This window comes from Aspergillus melleus, assembly GCF_016097325.1.
Source record: "Aspergillus melleus strain CBS 546.65 chromosome Unknown contig4, whole genome shotgun sequence".
Taxonomy (NCBI): Eukaryota; Fungi; Ascomycota; class Eurotiomycetes; order Eurotiales; family Aspergillaceae; genus Aspergillus; species Aspergillus melleus.
In genome coordinates, this window is record NW_025763373.1 from 181535 (window position 1) to 205356 (window position 23822).

Genomic DNA, 23822 nt, shown 5'->3' on the forward strand with positions numbered 1-23822 from the left:
CTCGGACCTCTCTACAACCAGAGCTCTATCATCTTCGTGATTCCTTTGTCACACTGGAGAGTGTGAGTTGAAAGGTAGCGTGTTCTGCTTCTGGGCCCACTCAAAGCCTGCAAGAACCAAAAAATAACGGCCGTTGAGCTCAGTTGAGGACTTGTGGACCAGGTACTAGGTAAAATGAGGTATAAAAGAACTATTATTCCACATGACACCACTGCTTCGTTGGTCGAGATTCGTGAAATTCCACCAATTAGCTGCACCCCCGGTGACAATCTTGGCAGCAATAGTTGGCATGGCCGGCCTTTCCAAGAACGCCAAACAAGGAAGCATGGAGCGCCCGATAAATCTGGCAGCTGGAAAGGCCAAGTTCCCTGGGGTCTTTCCCAAGGAGACGGACAGGTCGATCTGCTCGGAAAATGACCGTTTCTTGGCCTTCAGCTGGGTGGGACTGGGAATAACGTCCTGCTAGCGGCACAGTGCCGCTATCACGTCAGGAGTCAGAACGGACTCCGCTACGTCCGGTGAAGTCGAAGAATAGCTGATCTCCAGATAGATGGAATGCGCCAGTCAATGCGTGGAACGCACTAGAACATGATGAAACAGGAAGGATTCTTCTTCGACAGGCGATCGATCAGCAAGTCGGTCAAGACAGAACCAAGTCAGCAAGCGGCGCCCACATTTTGTCCCCCACCGGATTTTCTTCATGGATTGTCGTAGCGACACTGAGGAACGAGTCAGCCTAATAGCCATATGGCAACGCTCGTATATTTGTTAGCTGTAATGGGCTTTGCGCGCCAGCTCCTGCCAGCTGCAGGCTTTCCCCTTGCAACATTCCCCTTAGCACCAGCCTGGGCGATCAAAGCTACACACAGCCCCAGACAAAATTAAGGTACAGCAGTTAGCACAGCCTGGTTTGAGGGAGCTTCTCCCGGAATACCATCGCTGTCGAGACCCCCGTCGGTCTCTAAATCCTTGTCACTGACACCCACCTACATGCTGAAATTCGACGATCTGGGATCCCCGTTTCATATCTCCTTGACACTACGTTACAATGAATTTGAAGATTGACAGGAAGGATTTGGAAGAAGGAATGCGTTGACGCGATATTGTTTCACCTGGTATGTGTGACCGGAGACGCCGCAACCTCGGACCTAGGAGAATCGGTACCAACCCCTTCTCTATGATGGAGAGTAGAGGACCTGGAGGCCTGAATGTCTTGGATAGCAATATCAGTATATCGACAAGTCCAAACGCCGTCTGCCGGTGTTTGCCTTAGGACTGTGGCAACATGCAGCTGATATCAGATGGACGTGCGAGCGCAACTCTCCTGTCTTGATTTTCTTTTCAAGAAATTCCTCTGATTCGTTTCTGTAAATAAAAAGCCATCTAAGCTAAGCCGATGATACTTTATCTATTGTGTGGCTGATTCGAGTTTTTCGCCTAGTTCGTACGGCTGAACGGGACAACGCCTATGACATTATCGCGTGAACCCTCGAAACGTGGATTAGTGAACAGGTTGACAGGAACTAGGAACAGTAAGACCAAGAACCATTAATCATTATTCCACATCACATCAGCACTATCTATCAATCCGGGACTCGCGCAGACCACGAAGGGACTAATACATGACGGCCTCGTCTCCAATAGGAAACTGAGATTCGGCCCCCAGAAAAGAAAGTGGCATGGTCATCTGCGTCTGCAGGTTCCATACGCGCAATATAGAGCTGTCAAATGAGATGCGCTCCAAAGCGCCAATATGGAGTCAGTGGAGCCGGTTCAGGACAACGGGTGGTTGGGGGCGATAGGGCTAGCGAAGCTAAAGACGCTAATCCTCCCCCTTGACGGCGCCGTCTGCCCACCTCCCTATTTTCGGCAAGATACGCATTGCTGCTGCGTTTCAAGTCTGACGCACGGAAAGGGAAGAGAAGTCATGATGAAAAGAACAAAGAACAGTTCAGCAAGGGAGGGGCCAAAAAAAGATTCGATTGTCAACCTGTCCGTCATGAATCATGAACATCGTGGGTACTAGGGGACCTCAAAAACAATCCTGGGCCATGACTGCTGCTAGTAGCGTCTCGTCCGCCAAACAGAAGGTGTCTCCGTGGGTACATCGTATGCAGTAAGCGACCTGCTGCCAGATGGTAGAGGAGGGGGTTGGTTTCATGTCTGCTTCGGATTGCCGATGGCAGGAGGGGGCCAAACTATGTTTCAGGACGTCCCAACTGCCCGTTTGCTTCGCCTATTCTGTCTGTTCCCTGCTTAGCTTGAGGAGCATGCATAAAAGCGAATCCCTCGTGGCAGCGGGCCTGATACTAGGGTCTATTCCACCACTGAGGTTCCGTGATCGACTCGGATTGATTGACAAATCCCTGAATAGTAACTGCAGCCATGATGAAGAGGTGCATAGGATGACGCTTTAGCCCATGTTCTCCCCGATCGCGCAGCAACTCACCTTCCTCTAGTAGCATCGGGCGTGCATCTCACACGTGGATTTGCCAATCCGTCATACAGCCGGCGTGCTCACTGACGGCTCGATAGGATGATACTTCCTTCTTTATGGCTTCTAGCGTCCTAAGCCATCTAGTTCCTGCATGGTCATACTAGGGTCCCCCGATGTAGCCTTGCATATGTTCTTTTATTTTTATTTTTATCTTTGACGACCAGCCTCTACGCCAGCAGGGGGGGGGGGTGATCGAGCCCCGTCATCATATTTAAACATTGGTGAATCGCACGTTAGATTTTCGACCATTTTGTCTTTTTTCTCTTACCCCATATCACTCCTCAACAGTGACGCACAAGGACATCACCACAGTATGAGTCGAAAAACAGATGCTGCCCGCCCAGACAAGGTTCAACGGGCTCTTGGTGCAGCCATCGACGCCCTAGGATATCTTGCCAGACCCGCATCTGGGTCGCAATCGTTAGACTTCACATACGTTGACCGGCTACTGTCCGCGGTGGTCGAACCACCGTCTCAAGGCAAGCAGAAGAACGGACGCCGGGGTATTGCGGTGATTCGACACTGGATGGTGGAAGATGGGCCCGGAGTTGCACTACTAGAAATCCTGGGCCAACTGCTCTGGCGGGTGGTGGATATGAACAGCGAACAGTTGGAGTGTTTGCGGGCCGAGCTCCACAATCAACCTCGGTACCACGCTCTGATCTATGATCCTTCCTCGACTCAATTGGTGTTGCAACGTTTGGAGCGGGTCCGTTTGCACAAGGAGAAAGCCTGCATGGACCTACGCGCGAGCCTCGTTGGTAGGTCTTCTTGTCAACCTGGTTAGTGGAGTACATGGCTAACATGGTTTCGTGCATAGGCTTTTCGCTCGAAACTCCTCAGTCTGATGCTTCGTCCGCTGCATCCGAAATCGAACGCCCTTACTCTGCTGGTTGTGGCTCGGTGATCTCTGACACGGCGAGCACTTCGTCAGAACCGTTGTCGTGGGATCCCCTGCTGTCGTACAATGGGTTGATTAAACTTAGACCCGCGACAATAAACTACCGCGGGTTATGGAGCAACGAAATGGAACGAGATCTTCTAGACTTTTGTGAGTAATCCACATAGACGACACAGGCGCGAGAGGGCTAAGGGCTGACATTCATCGGCATCAGATATTAATATGTTTGCGCCTGGTCAAACGTTATTTGCCGAAGAAAACGCCTACCTAGCCCTTCTCCCTATCGCACTACATTCCGAAAGTACACGCAATGCGCTTTTCAGTGTCAGTGCTTCCTATATGCGAGACTACGCACTATCAGACGCAATGAAATACGGATATATGAACCACAACTACATGGTGCTAGCGGCGCAGGCGCTGCAACGCGACCTGAGCGAGGGAAATGCAACCATCGAGAGCTGTTTGGCAGCTGGGATGTTGCTAGTTCACCACGGAGTCATTAATGAGAGCGAAACCGACATGTGCTGGTCATGGCACGTACAGATGCTAGGGGGGTTTCAGGGAGCTGGAAATGGCTTCGATCCGACGTCAGAACCAGCTCTATTCATGACATACCAATTAACGCTGGCGTTGACTGCTCAAACAACCTCACAGATTCAAAGTCGCCACTTCGGTTCCTCGGACTGGTTGTTACAATGTCCGCCACGCGAGTCGCAGCGAGTCTGCGGTCTTCTGGGAATGTCGCGGCGCATGCTCAGCATGATCTCCCGTATCACAACGCTCGCCACCCTACCGATGCCAGAGGAGGAGCGAATCACGGCGGCAGAGGCTCTCGATGATGAGATCGTCATGATGAACCAGTGGTGCTTTCAGACACCAGGGGAGTCACTTGAGGTGGCTCTGCAAACGGCACAGGCGTATCAATTGGCTGCGCGCTTGTACCTTCTTTGTCGTGTTCTTGGGTACGTTCTCTCCCCATTTTAAGCTTCTGAGCTTTTGATTAACGATGTGTTAGTGCCACACCATTGCATTCTCAAGTCATCAGTATCCAAACCAAGCTTTTCGACATAATCATGCGCCTTCCAATCGAAGGACCGTTATATACAGCAGCATACCCCCTCTGGTGTTGTTTCATCGCTGCGTTGACCTCCGGATATCGAGATAAGACGGAAAAGCTATACGAAAGGTTGAACAATATTCGAAAACGTAATAAAGGGGTATGTTTGTCCATCGCTCCATCGTATCTCCTGCTTCAATACTAACGATATCTAGAATATTTGCCCTGTTTTGTCATGCCTGTCCAGTCTATTCGGGTGGATCAACAACCACCCCTTTGACGGTGTAATACAACAAGGATGGTGGGATGCCATGCTGGAGGCTCAACCACCACGAATGCGATTATTGAGTTTAGGATAGACGGATTTATAGACCATGTATAATTGCCCATGTATGATAATGTTTTGGTGACACGCATCTAGACTACTGTGAATATTACATTAATGATCTCTCATTCTAGTCTGGGACACAGCTACCTAAATATCAGGGTTCATCCTCTGCTTCATTTTAGCCTCGGCTAGACTGGTCCTTTTGATGTACTCCATCACAATTTCCTCTTCCCTCCGGCTTTGCTCTAGCTGCGTTTGTCGCTCGGTCTCGGATTCCAGAGAAAGTGCCAGAGCCTTTCTGATCTGCTCTTCCTCCGAGGTGTGATCAAGCTCGCCTCCGTCTGGGCTTGGGATGCCCTGCTCATACGCTGGTGGTGCTTGAGAGTCAAACTCACGGTAAGTTGGAGCTGGAGGTTTCTCCATGTAATGGTTTCGTAGATCCTCCTGCGGACTTGACGATGATGTAGCGACTACCGGCATCCCATCGATCTTAGCGTGTCCGACTGGAAATCCTACAGAGGAGAGATTCTGGGTGCTGGAGGTATTTGTGTCTACCCGCCCATCGTGAATCGATAGCCCCGACAAAACAGGGGTCCCATCCAACTCCGGCGTGTGAATTCGGTCCCTTTCCGTTCCCACAGGTCGGCCCATAATCTCGACAGGTCCGCTATCGTCACTTGTTCCTCGTAGTTCTGAGTGTGTCCGCGCAGCAAGGCCTGCATTGAGATCAGTAGAGGACGACGTCGATACAGAATGCCCTCTAGATATCTTTTCCCTACGTCGCCTTTGTGAGGCCCGCCACCACTCAATAAGATCATGCTCTCTTTGCTCGCGACCCAGCCATCGTTCGACAATCTCTTTGCGTTGATCTTCGGTAAGCTTGTCAGACCCTAGCTTACCCTCCATATACCGTGTAGTAGCTATGTAGCTCGATAGTCCACTGCCGAAGTATTTCTGCACTTCTTCGTAGACACCCTGGAAAGTGTATGCTGGGACGGCCCATATTGCTAATTGGGTATATTAGCAAACTGCAGGGTAAAATAAGCGCGGGGGGAATGCCAGTGGCTAATTACCAGCGCCTGGTTTAAACACAACACCACCAATTCCCCTGCCTACCCCTTTTACAAAGCCGCTTAACCCCTCCTGTCTCAAACCCCGAATCGGCTGTGTGACGATTCCGGTGATACCATCATAGAATCCCAGACCGAGTTCCTAGGAGTGCGAGGCGTTAGCCATCCAAGAGACCACAATATAACATAGAGCTGGGATTACAAACCTTGCTGGCAGTTCTTATTCCACTATGGAACCCCGTTATTCGGTCCACCTCGCGCGTGGTATCACCATACGCTCTGGGAATGTTTCGAAATCCCTTAGAGATACCCATAGTGAAGTCCAAAGGACTACGGAATCCTCTTCCGAGAATGCGACCCATACTTTTCCCTGCGCCCTTAGCAGCATCAGACAAGACCGAGTCACGGGGTTCTGGGGCTTGTCTGTAAATGGCCTCCGAGGCTTTAGAACGGTGCGCTGCGATGTCGTCTTTCCCCGAAGTCTCTTTGAACATCCCATATTTGAATGTCTTCGTTATTTCGAGGGGTTAGAGGCTGCTTAGACTAGAATATAGGGGGATAGAAGACAAAATACCTTGCTTGATGATTTCTTGCCGCCACGCAGTCTTTCGACGCCTTCCTGTCGCGGGTCGTCGACAACAAGATTTGCCGGATCACGGATTGTCGAGGTAAAGAATCCTTGATTTCCCTGTCCATGATCAGTGGTACCGCGATCCACAGGCTCTGTGTATCCCTCTCGAAGATCCTTGGTGGAGAGGCTCGCCCTTTCGGAGCTGGACGACGATAAAGGTGGTGCCTCATTCGGCCTCGCTGCCCTTTTGGAGGTTTTACTCGACCTATCTGAGTCGACAATTGACTTGACCACCTGCCGCGGCATGTCGACAATGGCGACCCCAATACTCCCTATCGAGCCTATCAAGGCATTTGCTCCTCCTGTCAATGGATCGACCGGATCACCCGTGGTCTGGTACTCATGTGTCCGAACTCTATATCGGTTAGCATAGCAATCCAGTGGTCAGCGAGCATAATACCCACGGGCGTAGGTGACCCAGGTCAATTAAACCCTCGTGCGCGAGGACCATTGCAGCTGTCGCGCTCAATTTGAACGGACTCCGCTTGACCTTCCACACGGCTTTCTCGGATGGAAACATACTGCACCGCATGCTGTCCATGTCAAGACGGTCCTGGAAGGAGTTCGCCGTTGCTTGGTCTCCATTCTCCTCGTTGATCAGGCGTCCGAGCTCTTGAGCCCGTTGTCGGACATCTGGGCGAAGCGCTGTAGATATCGCATCGGCGAGGTTTTCCACTGTTAGTGTTTTGTGATTAATAGGACTCGGTCCAGCTCCAGCTTTGGCAACCATCTCTCCCCAGAAATGTTGATCTCCAAAGAATGGTATGATTACCGTCGACTTCCCTAAAGCAATTCCCGCCGCAGTTGTACCAGCACCGCCATGGTGGACGACACATGAGACCCTTTGGAAGAGCCAGTCATGCGGACAGTTTCCCAGTAAGTAAATACCGTGGGGTACATCGACAACACTATCATCACCTAGGCCGCCCCATCCCTTGGAAATGATAGCTCGTTGACCGGTCCGTGCTACCGCCTCAAACAGCAACCTCGTCATACCTACCGGGTCGTCAACCACAATACTCCCGAATCCGATGTATATCGGCATGGATCCCGCTTCAAGAAAAGCTTTCAATCCGGGCTCGGGCTCATACGACTCTCCCGCCGCCATGAAGCAGAACCCGGTTATGGAAATGTGATCGGCCCAATCTGTAGGTTTGGGGATGAGTGCCGGAGACCAGCAGTACGTCTGCGGGACTTTTAAACGAGCTAGCAGCCCGGTAGCGGTAAGCGTGGACAGCGGTCCTAGACCAAGGGTGTATTCGCGGAAGTTGTTGACCACATCGCCGAGCCCTTGCCAAGTGAGCATTTCCACTAGCGAGTAACTGACGAAGTTGGAGGTTGCGGAACTGATGTCTGAAGAGCGGATGTTGGCCAGTGGGTGTGCGAAAGACGACGTAGGAGACCACGGCATTCTGAAAAGGTCAGATGTATCAAAGAGATAGGGGGTTGAGGATGAACGAACGTGAACATGATATGCAGTGGTACACCCAGCTTCTCGGCACAATGAATATGCGCAAAGCTTGGTGGGTTGGCAATGATCGCGTCGGCAATGAATGGACGTATGCTTGCTTCCCCTTCGTTGTCGCTCTCACCCTCTGCGGCGTCTAGACCATTTCCTGGCTCAAAGCATGACCTCCAACACCCATCTAAGATGAGACCCATCTCCCTCCTTCTCCGTCGAACATCGGTCACACTGGAAACGCTCAGGTCCGGCACCAGACTAGGATTCTTCACCATGAACGCCATTAACTGCTCTGGATCCCCTCCAATACTAAAGAACTCAAGCGCGCTGGACTCGACTAATGCTTGAAACTTGGCGTGCGTCGCAATTCGAACGCGATGCCCATGCCGATCGCGGAGCACCTTGCCCAACGCTACAAACGGCTGCACATCTCCTCTTGATCCCACGACTTGGATCACAACATTTAGTGATATGGGGGTCGTCTCGCCTCGTTGGGATTGCGAGGCGGGCGGTCTCTCCGCAAACTGCTGCGCCTGGGCGGGAATAAAGAAATTCGCCAAATTGTTTGCCTTTTCGTCAAGAATAATATCGACCCGCCCATCATCTATGTATTGTCAGTCAATTATTCGATGCGAAACACTGACTGCAGGAATGACTGAAGGTGGCTACCTGTTACTCCAGCCTGAGTCTGCGCTTCATTTGAAAAGTCAACTTGAGTTGAGTCGGGACATCGCTCTCGATCACCATGGTCGCTCTTGGGTGATAAGTATTGCCTACTTAAATTAGCCTTTAGATATCCTCTCTATCGAATGGGGGGTGGACAAGAACATACGCGTAAGCCGCTCTGCCTGGGGTAGGCCCACCATCCCCATCCGGGCTATCCCAAGACTCTGGAACATTCATGGCGCCCTGGTCCTGATGGAAGAGTCTTCACGTGAATCTGGCTCTCTTGAACGATATCAAGAACATTCCCCAAGGACGAGTTTCAGCGAAAAGGCCAAGAAGACAAGTGACGACATTCCAGCGTGTTTTGCCTCGACTGCGCCACGCTTCGGGGCCGATAATCAATTTGTCCACTGATGCGGGGATTTGTTGGCTCGGTGGGACAAAACATTCCTTCGCCTCAGACAGCGATACGAAGCAGCAAATGAGCGTGCTGAACGCGAGAAATCCTGCGCCCGGTCGGCATTCTGCTGATCCACGTCTGGCGGATGGGAGTGACAGGACGATTGAGAATTCTCATTCTTGACAGTCGAGATCAAGACAGAGATAGATTCGCAAGTATCTGCACCATTCTACTGCCAGCATATCGCTCGCAAAGGAAGGAAATTTCGCCTGTTTGTATCCCTCCCTTGGTTGTTGTAGAAGAGATCATACCAAACCACCCCTTCTGGACAAGTCGGTCACGTGATGTGCCAACTCAAGCTAGCCCCGATTAGGCGAGACCGGCAAGATGCCTGAGGCGGCAGTCTCGCGTCGTCTCCGTGACTCCGTTGCTGTCGGACTTCATCAATTGCAGTCCACCCAGGCAAACCACAATGCCCTTCCCTAGTGCTGGCTGCCAGACCTGCAAGTCTCGGCGCATCAAGGTCCGGAATTAAATCCACGGCCTGATCTCCGGTTCCATCGCTAACCACCATGGGGCGCAGTGCGACGGAACCCTTCCTGTTTGCCAGCGCTGCATCAAATCTCGTCGAGAATGCTATGGCATGCGAGACGCAAAGTCTTTGGCCTTTGTACACAGCGAGAATGACTTTGCCGATGGGAAGGTCAAACGACCCAGGGGACCTCGATCCAGACGTAACCTTCCTAGTCACCACCATGACTCGGATGATACCAAAGCGCGAGCAATGGCATTCTATTTCCAAAATTTTCTACAGGCACCGAAAGAGACACCGGACCTCATCCAGTCCCTGGCCGATGATTATATGGCTGGTCGAGAATCGTTTGCATCATCGCAGCTACTTAATACGGCCGTCTCGGCTATGGCTCTCGGCACGTTTGCAAGGACGCATCGGCATGCCGAGGCGGAGGTCCAGGCGTTCAAGGCCTACGAGCAGGTTCTGCGTAATGCACAGTCAGCCATTCAGTCTCTTGACTCAGGTAATGTAGATGTTTGCCTCTTGGTTATCTTCTTTATGAGTCGGTATGAAGATCTCGTGCATCGCCAGGCCACGTCGGCTCCCCAGAGTCGCACTAGTTCTGATCTCCCCAGTTTTTCTCATCATGATGGCGCGTCCGCAGTTTTGAAAATGTGGAAGGAGAGATTTAGCCCTAGCCACCCACCCAGCGATGTCATAAAACATACGAGACGTGGCATGACTCGGTCTGCGCTACTAAGAACTCGAGCATTGCCCGATTGGATGCGAGACGGCAGTGAATTCGGTGAATGCGGTTTAGAGTTGGCTTACGACAGGATTATGGTACGCATACTGGAGCTCCGACAGCTTGCCCAAGACATGACATCGACAGAGGAGCTTATAATAGAGATTTCGGCACTACATCGGGCATTGGATGAGTGGAGATCCGCATTTCCCAAGAAGTGGAACTTCCGTCGCCACGAACTTTCTGAACCCTTGGGTCTCGATCCTCAGGACTTCAATTATTCTCGAACCGTCTACAGCTACCCTAGTCCTACTTATGCAGGGGTATGGGCCAAGTACTACGCCACCAAGATGCTTGTTGAAAATATACGCATTAGTCTGAGTCCAACCCATCTTCCAACCGCGGAAGCATCCGACCAGACATCAGACAGTTTGGCGTGCCTAGAAAGCTTCGCCAATGACCTCGCCTCAACGGTGCCATTCGCCTTGGAGCGATTTAAGCTTGCATGCTCACCTACGGATGGCATCTCATTCAATACGGAAGATATCAAGCCTTACAATGCCACACTGATCGCGTGGCCTCTGACCATGGCATCAGGCATCAGCCGTCTGAAACCAGATCAGCGGTCATGGTTCAGATCGGCAGTCGCTCGGATCGGGAGAGTAGTTGGTGTCGGAGTGCTTGAGTGCGCAGAGACGGAGAAGTGGTTTGATCTCTAAGGTTAAATCACATGCAGAATGCTTTCACGCAAACACCACGGAGTCTAAAAGTTATTATCCTGCAACGTCTTCTTCACCACTTCCCTCTCCACCATTCTCTTCATCCACTCCTTCACAAGCGGAAACTGCTCATCATCAAACTCCTCCTTAGTCAAGAACATCCCTACCATCCTCTGCCACGGGATAAAGGCCAGGTCCGCAAAGGACAACTTTCCTCCCACCAACCAAGCCCCCTCCTCGCCGAATTCGTCCTTCTGCTTCTGCAAATGACTCTCCAGTACACCAGTCACACGCTTGATCTCGCCGACATACCTCTCCACGGCACTGGGCACCTTCTCCGGATGGAACTTTTTGAACCAAGTCATCTGGCCATAGTACGGCCCTTGACCAGTCGTTTGAAAGTACAGCCACTGCTTGGCGTGGTAGAACTGTGACGTCCCGGGTTGGAAACCCAGGCGATGCTCTTTGTCATACCTCTCGATGAGGTACTCAATAATTGCGCCGGACTCCCAGAGCGTGAGACCCGTGTTCGGGTCCTGGATAGAAGGAAGTCGGCCGTTCGGATTCACGGCTAGATATTCCGGTTTCTTGATGTCGGAGAACTGGATGGGGTTGACAGCAAATGCGAGACCCAATTCTCGAATGAGGATCTCGACTTTGAGAGGGTTAGGGCCGGACTTGCCCCAGAGAGTGATTGGTTGGGTTTCAGAAGTCATGGTCGATTCGCGGTCGGTAGTATAATGCGATGTTTTCAAATGAGGATGCAAGGCAGATCTTGAGGATGATAGTGATGGTGATAATGCACCCCCAGCACAATCAAGCCTATTTATACATATTGGAGCCCAGCTATTTTACAAGACTTCATCTAGTTGAGGTTGCATTATAAATCCAACGATAACCAACGATGAAGCGATTCAGAATTCCCTCGCAAACATCTCGCGGGTTTCTCCCGATGCGGACTAGCGTGATGGATCTACGTCTCGATGGGAGCTGTTTATCTCCTCCTAACTCCTATCTCCTGGATTGGAACAGCTATGGGGAGAGTTTAGCAGATGTTAGATCGAATAAACCTTTGTCTGCTAGACTTGGTGTCCCAAGAACAGGTGTACGGACCAAAATGCTTTCAAGTCTCGCAGTTCAGATGCTTCGCGGGTATCCCCCGATTCGGAGATATATACTCCGTCATTAAGTCCGTCGAGCGGTCAAAAGAATTAACTCCGCACGGATGCTCAAGACATAAGACACACGGCTTTCGCATATAAAGGATAGTCTTATCACACTCAACGAACCCAGAGCGACAACCAGCAGGTTTTGATTTTAGTTTCGAAAGATTTTGCCTCAGTATCCCGAACAATTTACCGCATCATATGTGCCATGGACCAAAGAATCGTCCTGATTACTGGTATGCCCTTTTCACATATGTTCCAAAGGCGCTTTCTAATATGTTTATAGGAGCCAACTCCGGTGTTGGTTACGCAATGAGCAAAGTCTTTGCCCAGGCACCTACCGACTTCCATATAATCATGGCCTGTCGTTCACTCGACAAGGCCAACGTAGCCAAGTCCGAGATCAAGAAGGAGCCTGCTATCAAGAACACTCTATCAACAGTCCAACTTGACGTGACAGATCATGAATCAATCTCTCAAGCCGCGTCAACTGTTGAACAACAATTTGGACGACTCGACGTGCTGATCAACAACGCAGGCGTCAGCGGACTTGGCGCCGTCGACAACACAGCCCGACGAATGCGACTATGTCTGGAAACAAACGTTATCGGGCCGAAAATTGTCTCTGAGACATTTCGTCCTCTGCTTCTGAAATCCCTCAACCCCTACTCAATCTACGTAACAAGCGGAGTTGGATCCCTCACGCTCGCGGCGGACCCGAACTCGCCATATCGCGGGCCGAAGAAGGGAGAGGCCTACCGGTCGAGCAAGTCGGCCTTGAACATGGTAGCCCTACAAGAGTGGGCCGAGGTGCAGGATGAAGGTCATCCGCTGAAGATTTTTATGATGTGTCCTGGGTTCGTGCGGTCAAACCTCCGAGGTTGTAGCGAGGAAGCGCGGAGCGGATGGGGCAAGGCCGGGGATGCGGAGGTTGCTGGAAACACAGCGCTGAGCATTGTCGAAGGAAAGCGTGATGCGGATGTGGGCAGAGTTGTTCATAAAGATGGTGTATATCCATGGTAGCCTGATGTAGGAAAGGGGCTGCGAGGCTGCATATATCATGCTAAGGACATTAAACTTGTCATCCAGTGACTTTTTGGCAGACATGACACTATGGATAGTTCACATTAAAATGTGCAGCTCGCAATGACGGAAACCTTTACGTCTCTCCTCAACAAGGTATGCCGAAAGTATGCCGGAAATAATGTGTCTTCTGTAGCCTGACGTTCAGGATGTGAGACACGATTTTTATCATGAGTCTGGACATTTCGTGAGCAAATATGCAACCGCTCTTGCCGCGGTATATCTTCAGACTGGTCCAGAGCTCTGATGGGGCCGGGAGGATTGTTTGAACCAACTTCTACCAACCATACCCCTAAAAGACCAATATCACTTCCGGCGGGTTTCAATAGTAGGATTGGTCAATTCTGAACCAAGCCAGGTGTGACACGGGGGTGGAGACAGTGCAATGCACTTTGCATAGAACCAGAGTCAATTCATAGTCGCGTAGGACAGGCAAACTGGGATGGCATTCTTGGCATTCTTGGGCGGACCTTGGCAGCTACAGGACTAACCGCAATTGGGTTTGGTCTTGGACCTGCATAGTCTATAGTTGCTCGTGTCTTGAGTTCCGGCGACTTTGATCTGCGTGCCAGAGACAGAGGTAGAGAAGATCCGTAGCTGACTAGCAGTAAGGGGCAGAGTGGCGGTAGAATTTCCGTTGCTTTCAGTTCCATTTCTTGTCCCAGCTTCCCGCTTTCATGAGCAATTGTGCCCAAACGTGAAACGCTACTTAACGCTCTTGATAAGTCTATCAGACCCAGTAGTCCTCGACATGCCTGCTCATATTCAGCTCATTTCCGTGACCTCATGATGTATGCAGCAACGAGCACTATAGCTGCATGTCTGGGCTGTGGGGTTGTGAGACTGATATGTCGACTCGACTGGGTGGACTGGTGGCGGTGAGACATGCAATCTGATCTCATGCGCGCAAGGGGGACGCTTGGCTGCATCCCACAGCAAACACGCCCAGGGCTGAGAGTCTCGAGACTTGGTATATAAGGCTGGTCTCGTCAGCTTGTTGTATGAGGATTAGTGAACAATGCTGATGCCACCGACGCAGTGGTGACATCATTTATACGAGATTGTCCTCACATTCCAAACAGGCGTACGGCCTTGAGCTCCCAAGTGAATTCATTTTCAGTACCATCGAGAGGTGGAGAACGAGACTTCACGATGAGTACATCGGTGGTATTCCGTCCGCAGACACGAACCTCGTTGCGGCTGGCCGCATCGGCCGGGAAGGCTAGACCATGGCGTCCGTCTTTCCAACGACCCCCGTTCACGATTAGGAAGCTATCGACCGAGACGAACAAGCCCGCTGGCCCTAGTCGGGGTAACCATGCCGCCATTCTAGCCGGCCTCACAGCGCTCGGTATTGGTTCAATCCTCTACAGCCGGCGTCATAAGTCTGCGGCAGCGACCGTTCAGTCTGGTAATCAGACCAGCTCCGATGACCCGTACCCCTTCCCAGCCGAAATGTCTGAAGAGCAGATCTCGCAGCTCCCAGTAGAAAAAGCCGTCCTCACTTCTGCTCCTAACGTCCCGCCGCCGATCACCCGCAACCACCCCGTCCGCCTCGAAGTTGACCTGACATCGACGGAAAAGACATTCCAGCTGACTAGTCAATACAAGTATGAAGGGTGGACATTCAACGATACGGTCCCGGGCCCCTTCATTCGCGCCCGAGTTGGTGACTTCATAGAGCTCACATTCTTCAACAAAGACAAAAGTGGACGACAACACAACATCGACTCCCATGCTTTCACGGGACCCGGCGGTGGCGCAGCCCTGACAACGACCGAGTCGGATGGCGTCAAGAAAGCAAGGTTCCGACTCGTTAGCCCGGGGCTATTCGTGTACCATTGTGCTGCCAATCCGGTACCGGTTCACATTGCCGAAGGCATGTACGGACTGATCTATGTCCAGCCCGAGAAGGACCTACCTCCCGTCGACAAGGAATACTACGTCCTCCAAAGCGAGTTCTATCACGAGCCACCCGAGATTGGAGATGACGGTCGTCCGATCAACACAGTTGAATTTTCTTACCCGAATGCCATGCGCGAAGAACCCAACGTGGTTGTTTTTAACGGAAGCGACACAGCCCTTACGAAAAATCCGTTGACCGCAAAGACCGGCGAGACTATTCGACTGTTTTTCGGAAATGCCGGCCCTAACCTCACAAGCTCGTTCCATGTCATCGGAAGTCATTTCCGAAAGGTGTACCGCGATGGTGGAGTGGTCAGCCCTCCGGCCGATATCCTGTCGACTGTGTCGGTTCCCCCAGGTGGTGCGACGATAACCGATTTGCAAATGATTGTTCCCGGAACATACACCCTTGTTGACCATGCTATATTCCGACTGGATAAAGGATGCGTGGGATATCTGAATGTGACAGGGAAGCAGAGGCCCGATGTTTATGGGAGCGAGGAGCCGCCAGCACCATGTGTCGGGTGCAAATTGCATCCTTGATAGATATACGTATGTATGAGAGTCGAATAAAAGTGAATCTCTTGGGTTGAATCGCTGCTTCTTGGTTCGTTGTTCACAGACGCGGAGGAACCCTAACAGGGAACACATCTGCATGTTCGACTTCATATGCATGATGAATGAGACTATTGGACTACGGGCGGTCCTGAATAAAAAAATTAGTGAATGTACACATGCCCAAAGGGGCTTAGCCAATAGTACGCCAAGATTTACCCCAATCGGCCAAGTGTCAGATGTGTGATTTGCAAATTACTATTGTTCATGCAGACATCAGCAAAATACATAATCAAGCTAAGTGGAGGAGTAAAGAACCGGGACTAATGTCAATACGACCATGACAAGGTCACCATTTCTGCACAATGACAGAGCTAAACCACTGATTGTTAAAGAACTGGCTGCGTTGGTTTGGACATCTTTCATTGTACAAATCCAGCTGAATGTATAACAGCAGGTCGATGAGGATTTCCTCATATAGTGATATTCTTGGTAGCCGATTGAGTAAACCATAGCCTGTCCAATTAAAAGGTCTTATCATCCCCTCACCCGCTGTAGCACGCAAGGGATTCCATAATATCCCTACATGCATTCCCAGCTTTGGTGAGAATTCCAGACCAAGACAATCTTTGTTCTGCCCTTTCTTTGTGCTTGTTCCGTGATATTGTCTTTGCTTCATTGGGTTATGCCATTGTCTCGCCAAAGAATACATATTCTTGCATGTCATTGACAAAGCATACAGATGCAAAGAACCGTGTTAACTGAATGGGTCCATTATACTTGCCTTAATTGTACAAAGGGAAAACCACAGACAGTGTATATATACAACTGGTCATTCCTCTTAATTCAATAGCACACCCAGCATAATTTCTCATCCTACAGAGCCCACGACCTCCGCAAGGTCCACAGATTTTGACGCAATGTTGCAAAAAGTAGTTGAATTAGGGCGAATTACGATGTTTTGCAAGTGGTCATTCTGTTCGTTCTTTTGCAAGAAAAGAAGTACGTACACTCCGATCAATGATGTTGAAGCGGCCACCGACAGCGACAGTCAGTATGATGAAAGTATTTGGAATGAGACCATTGTTGTGTTCGATCTACCCGACTCAGTAGCCAATTCTCCGGCCTTGAACATCCTCGATCAAATCCTTGCTCAAGCTCAGGAGCGTGTTCGCAGCGGAACCTGGTACTATCCAGTAGGGCCGACTCCTCAGGGCTATTCACGTTTCCTAATCACCTTACAGAATACCACGCGGGAGGAGGAGTTTGAGGTGCTGCAGGACCATCTGGAAAGGTGTCGGCCACCTGCAGATACTCCCTTCACATTTCAGCGCATGTCGATTGAGCTTGTTTACTAGATCATAGGGTGTTGCTTTTAAATGTGAATCGGTGAGACCATAGGCCAGAAGAAATCACTGGGCTCGAGCTCGAGAGGACTATGATAGAATACCTCGAACTTGATGACTTACCAATATAAATGGACTTATAATGAGCTGGATCCACTACGAAAAATTGTAATTGGATGCGTGATGCGTGCATGAGTCTGAATGTATAGCAACCCCTTCGAAGAATGGAAGCTAGGCGTCATGTGTAGGAGAATAGCACTTCCTGTGATCTTCAGTACCCTCGGGTGTTATTATACTGTCATTTAAGAAATCGCTAATACATACGAAGGAAGGTTGGAATTCTCGCATGCTTTAAAAGGGCGGGCATATAGAATTTGCAATAATGGACCTAATGTTTGACTGACAAAATGGGTCACAACTTATACCTATCATTTGGCAGCGATCATACGATATCTGTTAACCTGTCCTAAACATATGCCTGCTAAACACACAACTCCAACTGAATGCTATGATTCTCTCTAATTATCGGACGGACTGGCATCAAGGAAAAAGCTGGTTGCTAGACCCACTCTGGATCCACTGGACGCGACAGCAGAACCGTTCGTCGGGATAGCTTCGCGAGGTCACACCAACGATTCAGGTCTCAAACAAGGCAATTCTAAAATTAACACCGTTCATGCCGACACATGTCCCCAGGAAGTCTAGAGCCTCCTTATGTTTCGATGATATTGGCTTTTGTTTAACTGTAAACCATGTTTCTTCTGAGAACAGGACGAACAAAATGATCGTCCGGAGTCATTCCGGCAGTTAGACGCGTCACCAAACAAACTGACGATCACTATTATCTGATAATAGTTTAAATATTGGCTCTAAACTCTATCCAATGCTTATTTTGCTGCCTATCTAGCTTCAATACTCGGAAATTCCGACCCGGGAAAGCCGGTGTGGGTATGGGCCACGAATTAACATAGCTTAACATGTCCTAGTCAACGCTTAAGCCGTGAATAGTTCGTTTCGGCATCGTTGAATTAGCCCGGTGAAGAAATGAACCGTTTCAAGAGAGGCAATATACGCGTGGTAGCCACCTCAGGATACTAAAGGTATATAGGGAGATGTGCGACCGGTTGAGCGCTGATTTCGTTCCTCTCAAATAAACGGTCACTCTTTCTTTTCTTTGCATATTAAATCATGAAATCACTGTCCTTTATTATAGCGTCGGGTCTTCTTGGCCTGGCAGGCGCTGAATCCATCGGCGTCCTCAAGTCTAATGGCGGTATGTCCCTTGCCTGAACGACCACTTGGGAATTTCTGACTAAGATTATACGAATAGTGGCCTTGGGCAGCTGGGAAATTGCCTACGAGAAGGCTTCTGACTTTGTGGAATCGCTTACCCCAGCCCAAAAGCTTTCTTTAATCACCGGCTCTAACGTTAACACTACCGATGGCACCTTCGACGCCCTTACCTTCCTGGACGGGGAGATGGGTCTTCAGAACTACTTCTACGTATCTGCTTTCGGTCAAGCCAACGCGATTGCCATGACCTGGGATGAGGAGGCTATATATGCCCAGGCTAAGGCCGTTGGCTTCGAGTTCTATAGTAAAGGTGTGCAGGTCCTGTCTGGTCCGACCAGTCAGCCATTGGGAAGAACTCCCTGGGGAGGAAGAGGCGTTGAGGGATGTGGGCCCGATCCATACTTGAACGGATTGGTTACTGGATTAAGCACCAAGGGCTATGCTGATGCTGGAGTCATTCCGGGTGCTAAGGTATTTACTTCTTTTTTTAACCTAGACGAACACTCACTGACACAAGAATAGCACTTTTTACTCTATGAGCAAGAAACCAACCGAACTGGCGGCGGCGGCGGCGGTGGTGGTGGAGGCCCTGGAGGATCTCCACCGGGGATGTCGACGGGGTCAACTGCATCCTCAGCTGCATCCGCCTCTGGAACCCCTCAACCGTCTGGGGGTGCATCATCTGGTGGCCCTCCGTCCGGTGGCGGCGCCACTGAGCCCGGCTCCAGCTCTGCTTCATCTGCGCCTTACTCCTCTAACACCGACGACAAAACGCTTCATGAAACCTACCTCTGGCCCTTCTACGATGCTGTCCGGAACGGCATGGGCGCCGTCATGTGTGCCATGATCAAGGTTAACGGTACTATGGCCTGCCAGAACTCCGATCTACTCATGAAGCATCTCAAGACCGAGCTGGGTTTCCCTGGTCTCGTCTGGCCAGACGCCAACGCCCAAGACAGCGCAACACTCTCGGCCTTGAACGGAGAGGACTACGGATCCAGCAGCATCTGGTCCAACTCGACGATCGAGACTCTCCTATCCAATGGCACTCTGACTCAGGCTCGGTTCAACGACATGGCGATTCGTAATGTCATCGGATACTTCCACGTTGGACTGGATAACGGCAAACAGCCTAGTGTACAGGATCAAGATGCATACGTCGATGTGCGAACGAACCACTCCAAATTGATCCGCCAAAACGGCGCAAAGTCCTTAGCTCTTCTCAAGAACAACGGTGGCCTCCCGCTTAACAAGCCTCGCGTCATGAGTGTTTTTGGCGCCCACGCCGGCGCCATTACTGGTGGCCCCAACACCGCCATGGATATTAACGGATCCGGACCTACGTACCAGGGACACCTGGCCACGGGTACTGGGTCGGCCCAGTCCTCTTATCCTTACCTGATTACGCCGCACATTGCCCTGACAAACAGAGGCGTTGAGGACGGAACTATGCTACGTTGGATTCTGAACGACACGTACACTTCTAGCGGCGGATCGTCGCTAATCCCCGAATCGACCGATAGCACGGCCGTTTCACCGTCATATGAGAACTACGCCAGCGGCTCTGACGTCTGCTTGGTTTTTCTGAATGCCCTCTCCGGTGAAGGTGCTGATCGGACGGAGCTGTACAACACCGATCAAGACACTATGGTCAACACAGTTGCGGACAACTGCAACAACACGGTTGTCGTGCTGAACACTGTTGGGCCCAGACTCATCGACCAGTGGATCGAGCATGAAAACGTCACTGCTGTCCTCTACGGATCTCTTCTCGGCCAAGAGTCCGGTAACTCTATCGCGGATGTTCTCTACGGCGACGTGAACCCATCAGGCCGGTTGATCTATTCCCTTGTCAAGAATGAAAGCGACTATAATGTCGATCTGTGCTATACATCTCAGTGCAACTATACCGAAGGTATGTCATTTCCTTTCATTTCAGTCCGCTTCGTTGTCGTATCAAATTCTAACAAATTTAGGTGTCTACCTTGACTACCGCTACTTCGACGCCAACAACGTCACCGTCCGCTACCCCTTCGGTCATGGTCTGTCCTACACTAGCTTCTCCTACTCCAACCTGAACGTCCACGATCCCTCGCCTCTCTCCAAATACCCGACGGGCGCCCACTCTGTTGGCGGAGACAGCGACTTGTGGGACACAGTCGGCAATGTCTCGGTGACAGTGCATAACACCGGCTCTGTGGACGGTGCCGAGGTGCCTCAACTCTATCTTGGCTTCCCCGAGGCTGCGGGTCAGCCTGTTCGCCAGCTGCGTGGGTTCAAGAGAGTCGATATTAAAGCGGGAGAGGGTAAGAAAGTCAACTTCAATCTGAGACGCAGAGATCTATCATACTGGGATGTGAAGGCGCAGAAGTGGGCTGTTGCGCAGGGCGAATATAAGGTGTTTGTTGGGGCCAGCTCGAGGGACCTCAAACTCAACGGACGTTTTACGGTGCGGGATAGGCCTATGCTTTGAAGTGCGCTTAAACTGTCGATATTTAAACGGCAAGAGAGTGTGGTCAGTTGACGACGCAGGTCTGTATAGCTATAATTGATCTCGGCTTTCCGTACATCACCTTGTGCAAACTACATCAGCACACTTTCCTGTCTTCAGATCACATTCTTGTATCCACCGTCGTACATAGCCGGTGCCTACTCATTATTTATCGCTTTCACAGCACACACGAGGCGTATGATAGAACACCCTTACATCTTACAGTATTTCATATCCGCACTCACATCTCACTTATGGGGTGAATGGGGTGCATTGTTCAAGCCTGCTTGTCTTGTATATTCTGCGACAAGTTCTCAAAACGTTCTGAAGGTAATTGCTAGTTTGGCCGATCGGACAATTCCTATTCATAAAGGTCGGAGTCGTTTGTAGGGTCACCTAACGCCTGACGCGACACGCGAGGAGCGAATGAAAAGGGGGCTAATGAAGAACCAAAATATAGAGATGTAAATTTGACCCATCAACTATGGGATAAGTATTGGTCTAAATGCCATGACTAAACATCCGACATGCTACGAAACTGTGTCTTCTATCAGGGAAACCGGGAAACATAACCGGATATAGATTGGCACGATATGAATGTCGCAAAGCGTCGTGGCTGAAGATGCTGATGGACCAGGATAAACTCATTTCCTTTACCTTGACGGGTGGAAGCTTCAGCTTCATTTCCGGACGCCCATCTATTTGACTATTCAACCTTTCCTTTCCATATAGCGTCGCCACTAGAACCATCCCCGGGTTAGCTTCAATGACTCTTCAACGAAGGCCGAAACTAGGCATAGCATGGGACCACTAACCTTCGGATTCCAGACATAAACCGGCGCCCCTAGCACAAAAACCCCGCCCACAACAGCAGCAAGAATCCCATATGCCACAGAATATGAATACTTCTCGACCATCGGGTTAATGCCATAACTCAAGGCAAACGCCACGATGTTCTTAGTCCCCACCACAGCTACCAGCGCAGGACCCGGGTTCCTCTCCCACGCCTCTGCCGCAAACGACGTCGAGAGAATCAACACCGACACGAATGCTATCTGGTACAATGTCCATGCCATGTATGGGCCTCCCCACGTGAGATTGGTGCCACCTTCGGCAGTGAAGCCGTACAGTAGCAGGGTTACAATACATAGGATCCCAGGGAAGATGAGAAGCGGAAGTCGATGCTCGGGGGAATGGATACCACCTGCGCGTTTTGCCATGTACAGGACGAACTTGTCGCCGAAGATACCACCGTAAAGCATGCCGCCGAGTCCGCCGAAGACGCCACCCAGGTTTATGAGGCCAATGTTGGCCGGTGCCCAGTGATAGCTGTATAGGAGGACGGTGTTGTAGGAAAGAGACATGCCTACTGAGGCACCGAGGACGACGGAAGATAGCAGTGTGGCATAGAGAATTCCGGGTGACGTGAAAGCTTCGCAGATGTGGAGCCATGTTCGGGGTGTAGTTTTGAGGAGGGTTTGGCCTTGAAAAGGGGGGGTCCAAGGCTTGAGCATCTCGACATATGATTTCTTGTGACTGCTCTGGCTGGAACTGGCTTCCTCGGTGCCTTGGGATATGTACTCTTGGGTTTCGTGTGCAGAGAGTATGCGAGTCACTCCGAACTGGTCGGTCAGAACTAATCTGCCATTCATGAACTGTGAACCTCGATGGAAGGAAGTCTCAAAGCCGGCAAAGACCACAATGGCGAGTCCTATCCCGATCGCGATAGTAAAAACCCAGTAATACCATCGCCACCCGAGAGCTGCAACTTCATACGAACTGGCAAGATTCAAAACACCCGTAATGGCATTCTGAGCAGCCCAGTACATTCCATATACCATACCGTGTTGATGCACGAAGGTAACCTCCGCGAGTATAAGGGGTAGAACCTAACCGAATCAGCCGTGTTCTGGGATGATGGAACAGGGATACGAACCGACTCCGTAGCACCGGCTGCCAGACCTTGAATAATTCTTAACGCAAGATGTTGTTCCCAGGTATTTGACACGGCACATCCGATTGTCGCAGTGAGGAGAATGATAGTGGACAGGAGAGTTGCGAATCGGCGACCGTAAACCAATGCGAGAGGGAGAATCAGGAAGTTTCCTGTCTTATTAGCTATTGCTCAGAGGAAAGTCCGGATCGACTTGGAAGGTATGAGGAAGCAAGACGTACCAATTCCCACAAATAGCGATGGAAAGGTAGACAACCAGACCACCTCATTCACACTCCTCCCATCTGCCGTATACATTTGGATAAAAACATCCAGAATGGCACCCAATCCACCGACCACAGAAAGCGACATCGATGCTACTCCGCGTTAGATCCACTCCTCAATCTTGAGATGGTAAACCAACAAAACCAGCAGCAGCTCACGATCACTCCGAGCTTCTCCCAAAACGTAAAATTCAACGGATCATTGGGATCAGTGCTAGGAATAGGAAGTTGCTGCACGCATCCCTCACTGTCAACCAAAACTTGGTCTGTGGCGTGCTTCTGGATTTCGACATCCTCGGCCAACTCAACAGTAGATTTGTCTGTTTGTGCCATGGTGCTGTGGATTCTCTGAGGGGTGGTGGGTATGAAAGTGGACAGGAAGACATGACTCTAAATTGGTGGCGCATCCTTCTTCCCCATGGAGTTCGAGGGGGTCAGTTACTCCACAATCCGAGGTATCGGGTCGTGGGGAGTCAGGCTCATTAGCGTTATTGCATCGCCTTCTTAACCTTGTCTCCAGCTCGATAACCAGAGTCGTGGGATGTCGGATTCACGACGGAATAATTTCAAATAGCGCCCATATCAACGCTCGAGGTTAGTCATGACATCTGCTCGCAATGTGCAGGGTTGAGCATCGCAGATGTTGCTTTCCTTCTTTGAATCGTTACTCCGTTGGATTGTCGGCAATATAGCGACGATGCTTGAGGATCTGCATCTCCACGTCCCGAGCTCGGCAAGTGGACTGAACCCACCCATCCCCTCTTGAAGACTGTAGC

General features: G+C 50.7%; 9 protein-coding genes across 9 annotated transcripts; 6 read left to right on the forward strand and 3 right to left on the reverse strand.

Moving 5' to 3' along the window:
• Nucleotides 1-2810: 2810 nt before the first annotated feature.
• On the forward strand, nt 2811-3556 carry LDX57_006993 (uncharacterized protein; the record flags this gene model as incomplete). Its single annotated transcript, XM_046088714.1, has 2 exons — nt 2811-3258; nt 3318-3556. 2 exons carry the CDS (start codon nt 2811-2813, stop codon nt 3554-3556), a joined length of 687 nt encoding a protein of 228 aa, XP_045944684.1.
• Nucleotides 3557-3764: 208 nt separating this feature from the next.
• Nucleotides 3765-4660, forward strand: LDX57_006994 (uncharacterized protein; the record flags this gene model as incomplete). Its single annotated transcript, XM_046088715.1, has 2 exons — nt 3765-4360; nt 4414-4660. The coding sequence occupies 2 exons, from the start codon at nt 3765-3767 to the stop codon at nt 4658-4660; spliced, it is 843 nt and encodes a 280-aa protein (XP_045944685.1).
• Nucleotides 4661-4891: 231 nt separating this feature from the next.
• LDX57_006995 (glycosyltransferase) lies at nt 4892-9038 on the reverse strand. The gene is made up of 8 exons (XM_046088716.1): nt 8779-9038; nt 8616-8719; nt 7947-8550; nt 6889-7896; nt 6428-6839; nt 6060-6362; nt 5857-5995; nt 4892-5790 (listed from the first exon to the last, which is right to left on the reverse strand). Exons 1-8 carry the CDS (start codon nt 8847-8849, stop codon nt 4931-4933), a joined length of 3501 nt encoding a protein of 1166 aa, XP_045944686.1. The 5' UTR covers nt 8850-9038; the 3' UTR covers nt 4892-4930.
• Nucleotides 9039-9484: 446 nt separating this feature from the next.
• Nucleotides 9485-11949, forward strand: LDX57_006996 (Zn(II)2Cys6 transcription factor domain-containing protein; the record flags this gene model as incomplete). The annotated part of the gene is made up of 3 exons (XM_046088717.1): nt 9485-9535; nt 9596-10092; nt 10162-11949. The coding sequence occupies 3 exons, from the start codon at nt 9485-9487 to the stop codon at nt 10988-10990; spliced, it is 1377 nt and encodes a 458-aa protein (XP_045944687.1). The 3' UTR covers nt 10991-11949.
• URE2_4 (glutathione S-transferase family protein) lies at nt 11035-11706 on the reverse strand (the record flags this gene model as incomplete). Its single annotated transcript, XM_046088718.1, has 1 exon — nt 11035-11706. One exon carries the CDS (start codon nt 11704-11706, stop codon nt 11035-11037), a length of 672 nt encoding a protein of 223 aa, XP_045944688.1.
• A 175-nt stretch (nt 11950-12124) lies between the features above and the next one.
• LDX57_006998 (putative short chain dehydrogenase/reductase) lies at nt 12125-13298 on the forward strand. The gene is made up of 2 exons (XM_046088719.1): nt 12125-12392; nt 12443-13298. The coding sequence occupies exons 1-2, from the start codon at nt 12365-12367 to the stop codon at nt 13177-13179; spliced, it is 765 nt and encodes a 254-aa protein (XP_045944689.1). The 5' UTR covers nt 12125-12364; the 3' UTR covers nt 13180-13298.
• A 1258-nt stretch (nt 13299-14556) lies between these two features.
• Nucleotides 14557-15807, forward strand: LDX57_006999 (putative multicopper oxidase). The gene has a single exon (XM_046088720.1). It carries the CDS (start codon nt 14695-14697, stop codon nt 15685-15687), a length of 993 nt encoding a protein of 330 aa, XP_045944690.1. The 5' UTR covers nt 14557-14694; the 3' UTR covers nt 15688-15807.
• A 2426-nt stretch (nt 15808-18233) lies between these two features.
• LDX57_007000 (uncharacterized protein) lies at nt 18234-20811 on the forward strand (the record flags this gene model as incomplete). Its single annotated transcript, XM_046088721.1, has 4 exons — nt 18234-18318; nt 18376-18809; nt 18861-20253; nt 20315-20811. The coding sequence occupies 4 exons, from the start codon at nt 18234-18236 to the stop codon at nt 20809-20811; spliced, it is 2409 nt and encodes an 802-aa protein (XP_045944691.1).
• Nucleotides 20812-21539: 728 nt separating this feature from the next.
• Nucleotides 21540-23379, reverse strand: LDX57_007001 (uncharacterized protein; the record flags this gene model as incomplete). Its single annotated transcript, XM_046088722.1, has 5 exons — nt 21540-21569; nt 21645-22718; nt 22766-22935; nt 23005-23139; nt 23187-23379. 5 exons carry the CDS (start codon nt 23377-23379, stop codon nt 21540-21542), a joined length of 1602 nt encoding a protein of 533 aa, XP_045944692.1.
• Between the last annotated feature and the right edge of the window lie 443 nt (nt 23380-23822).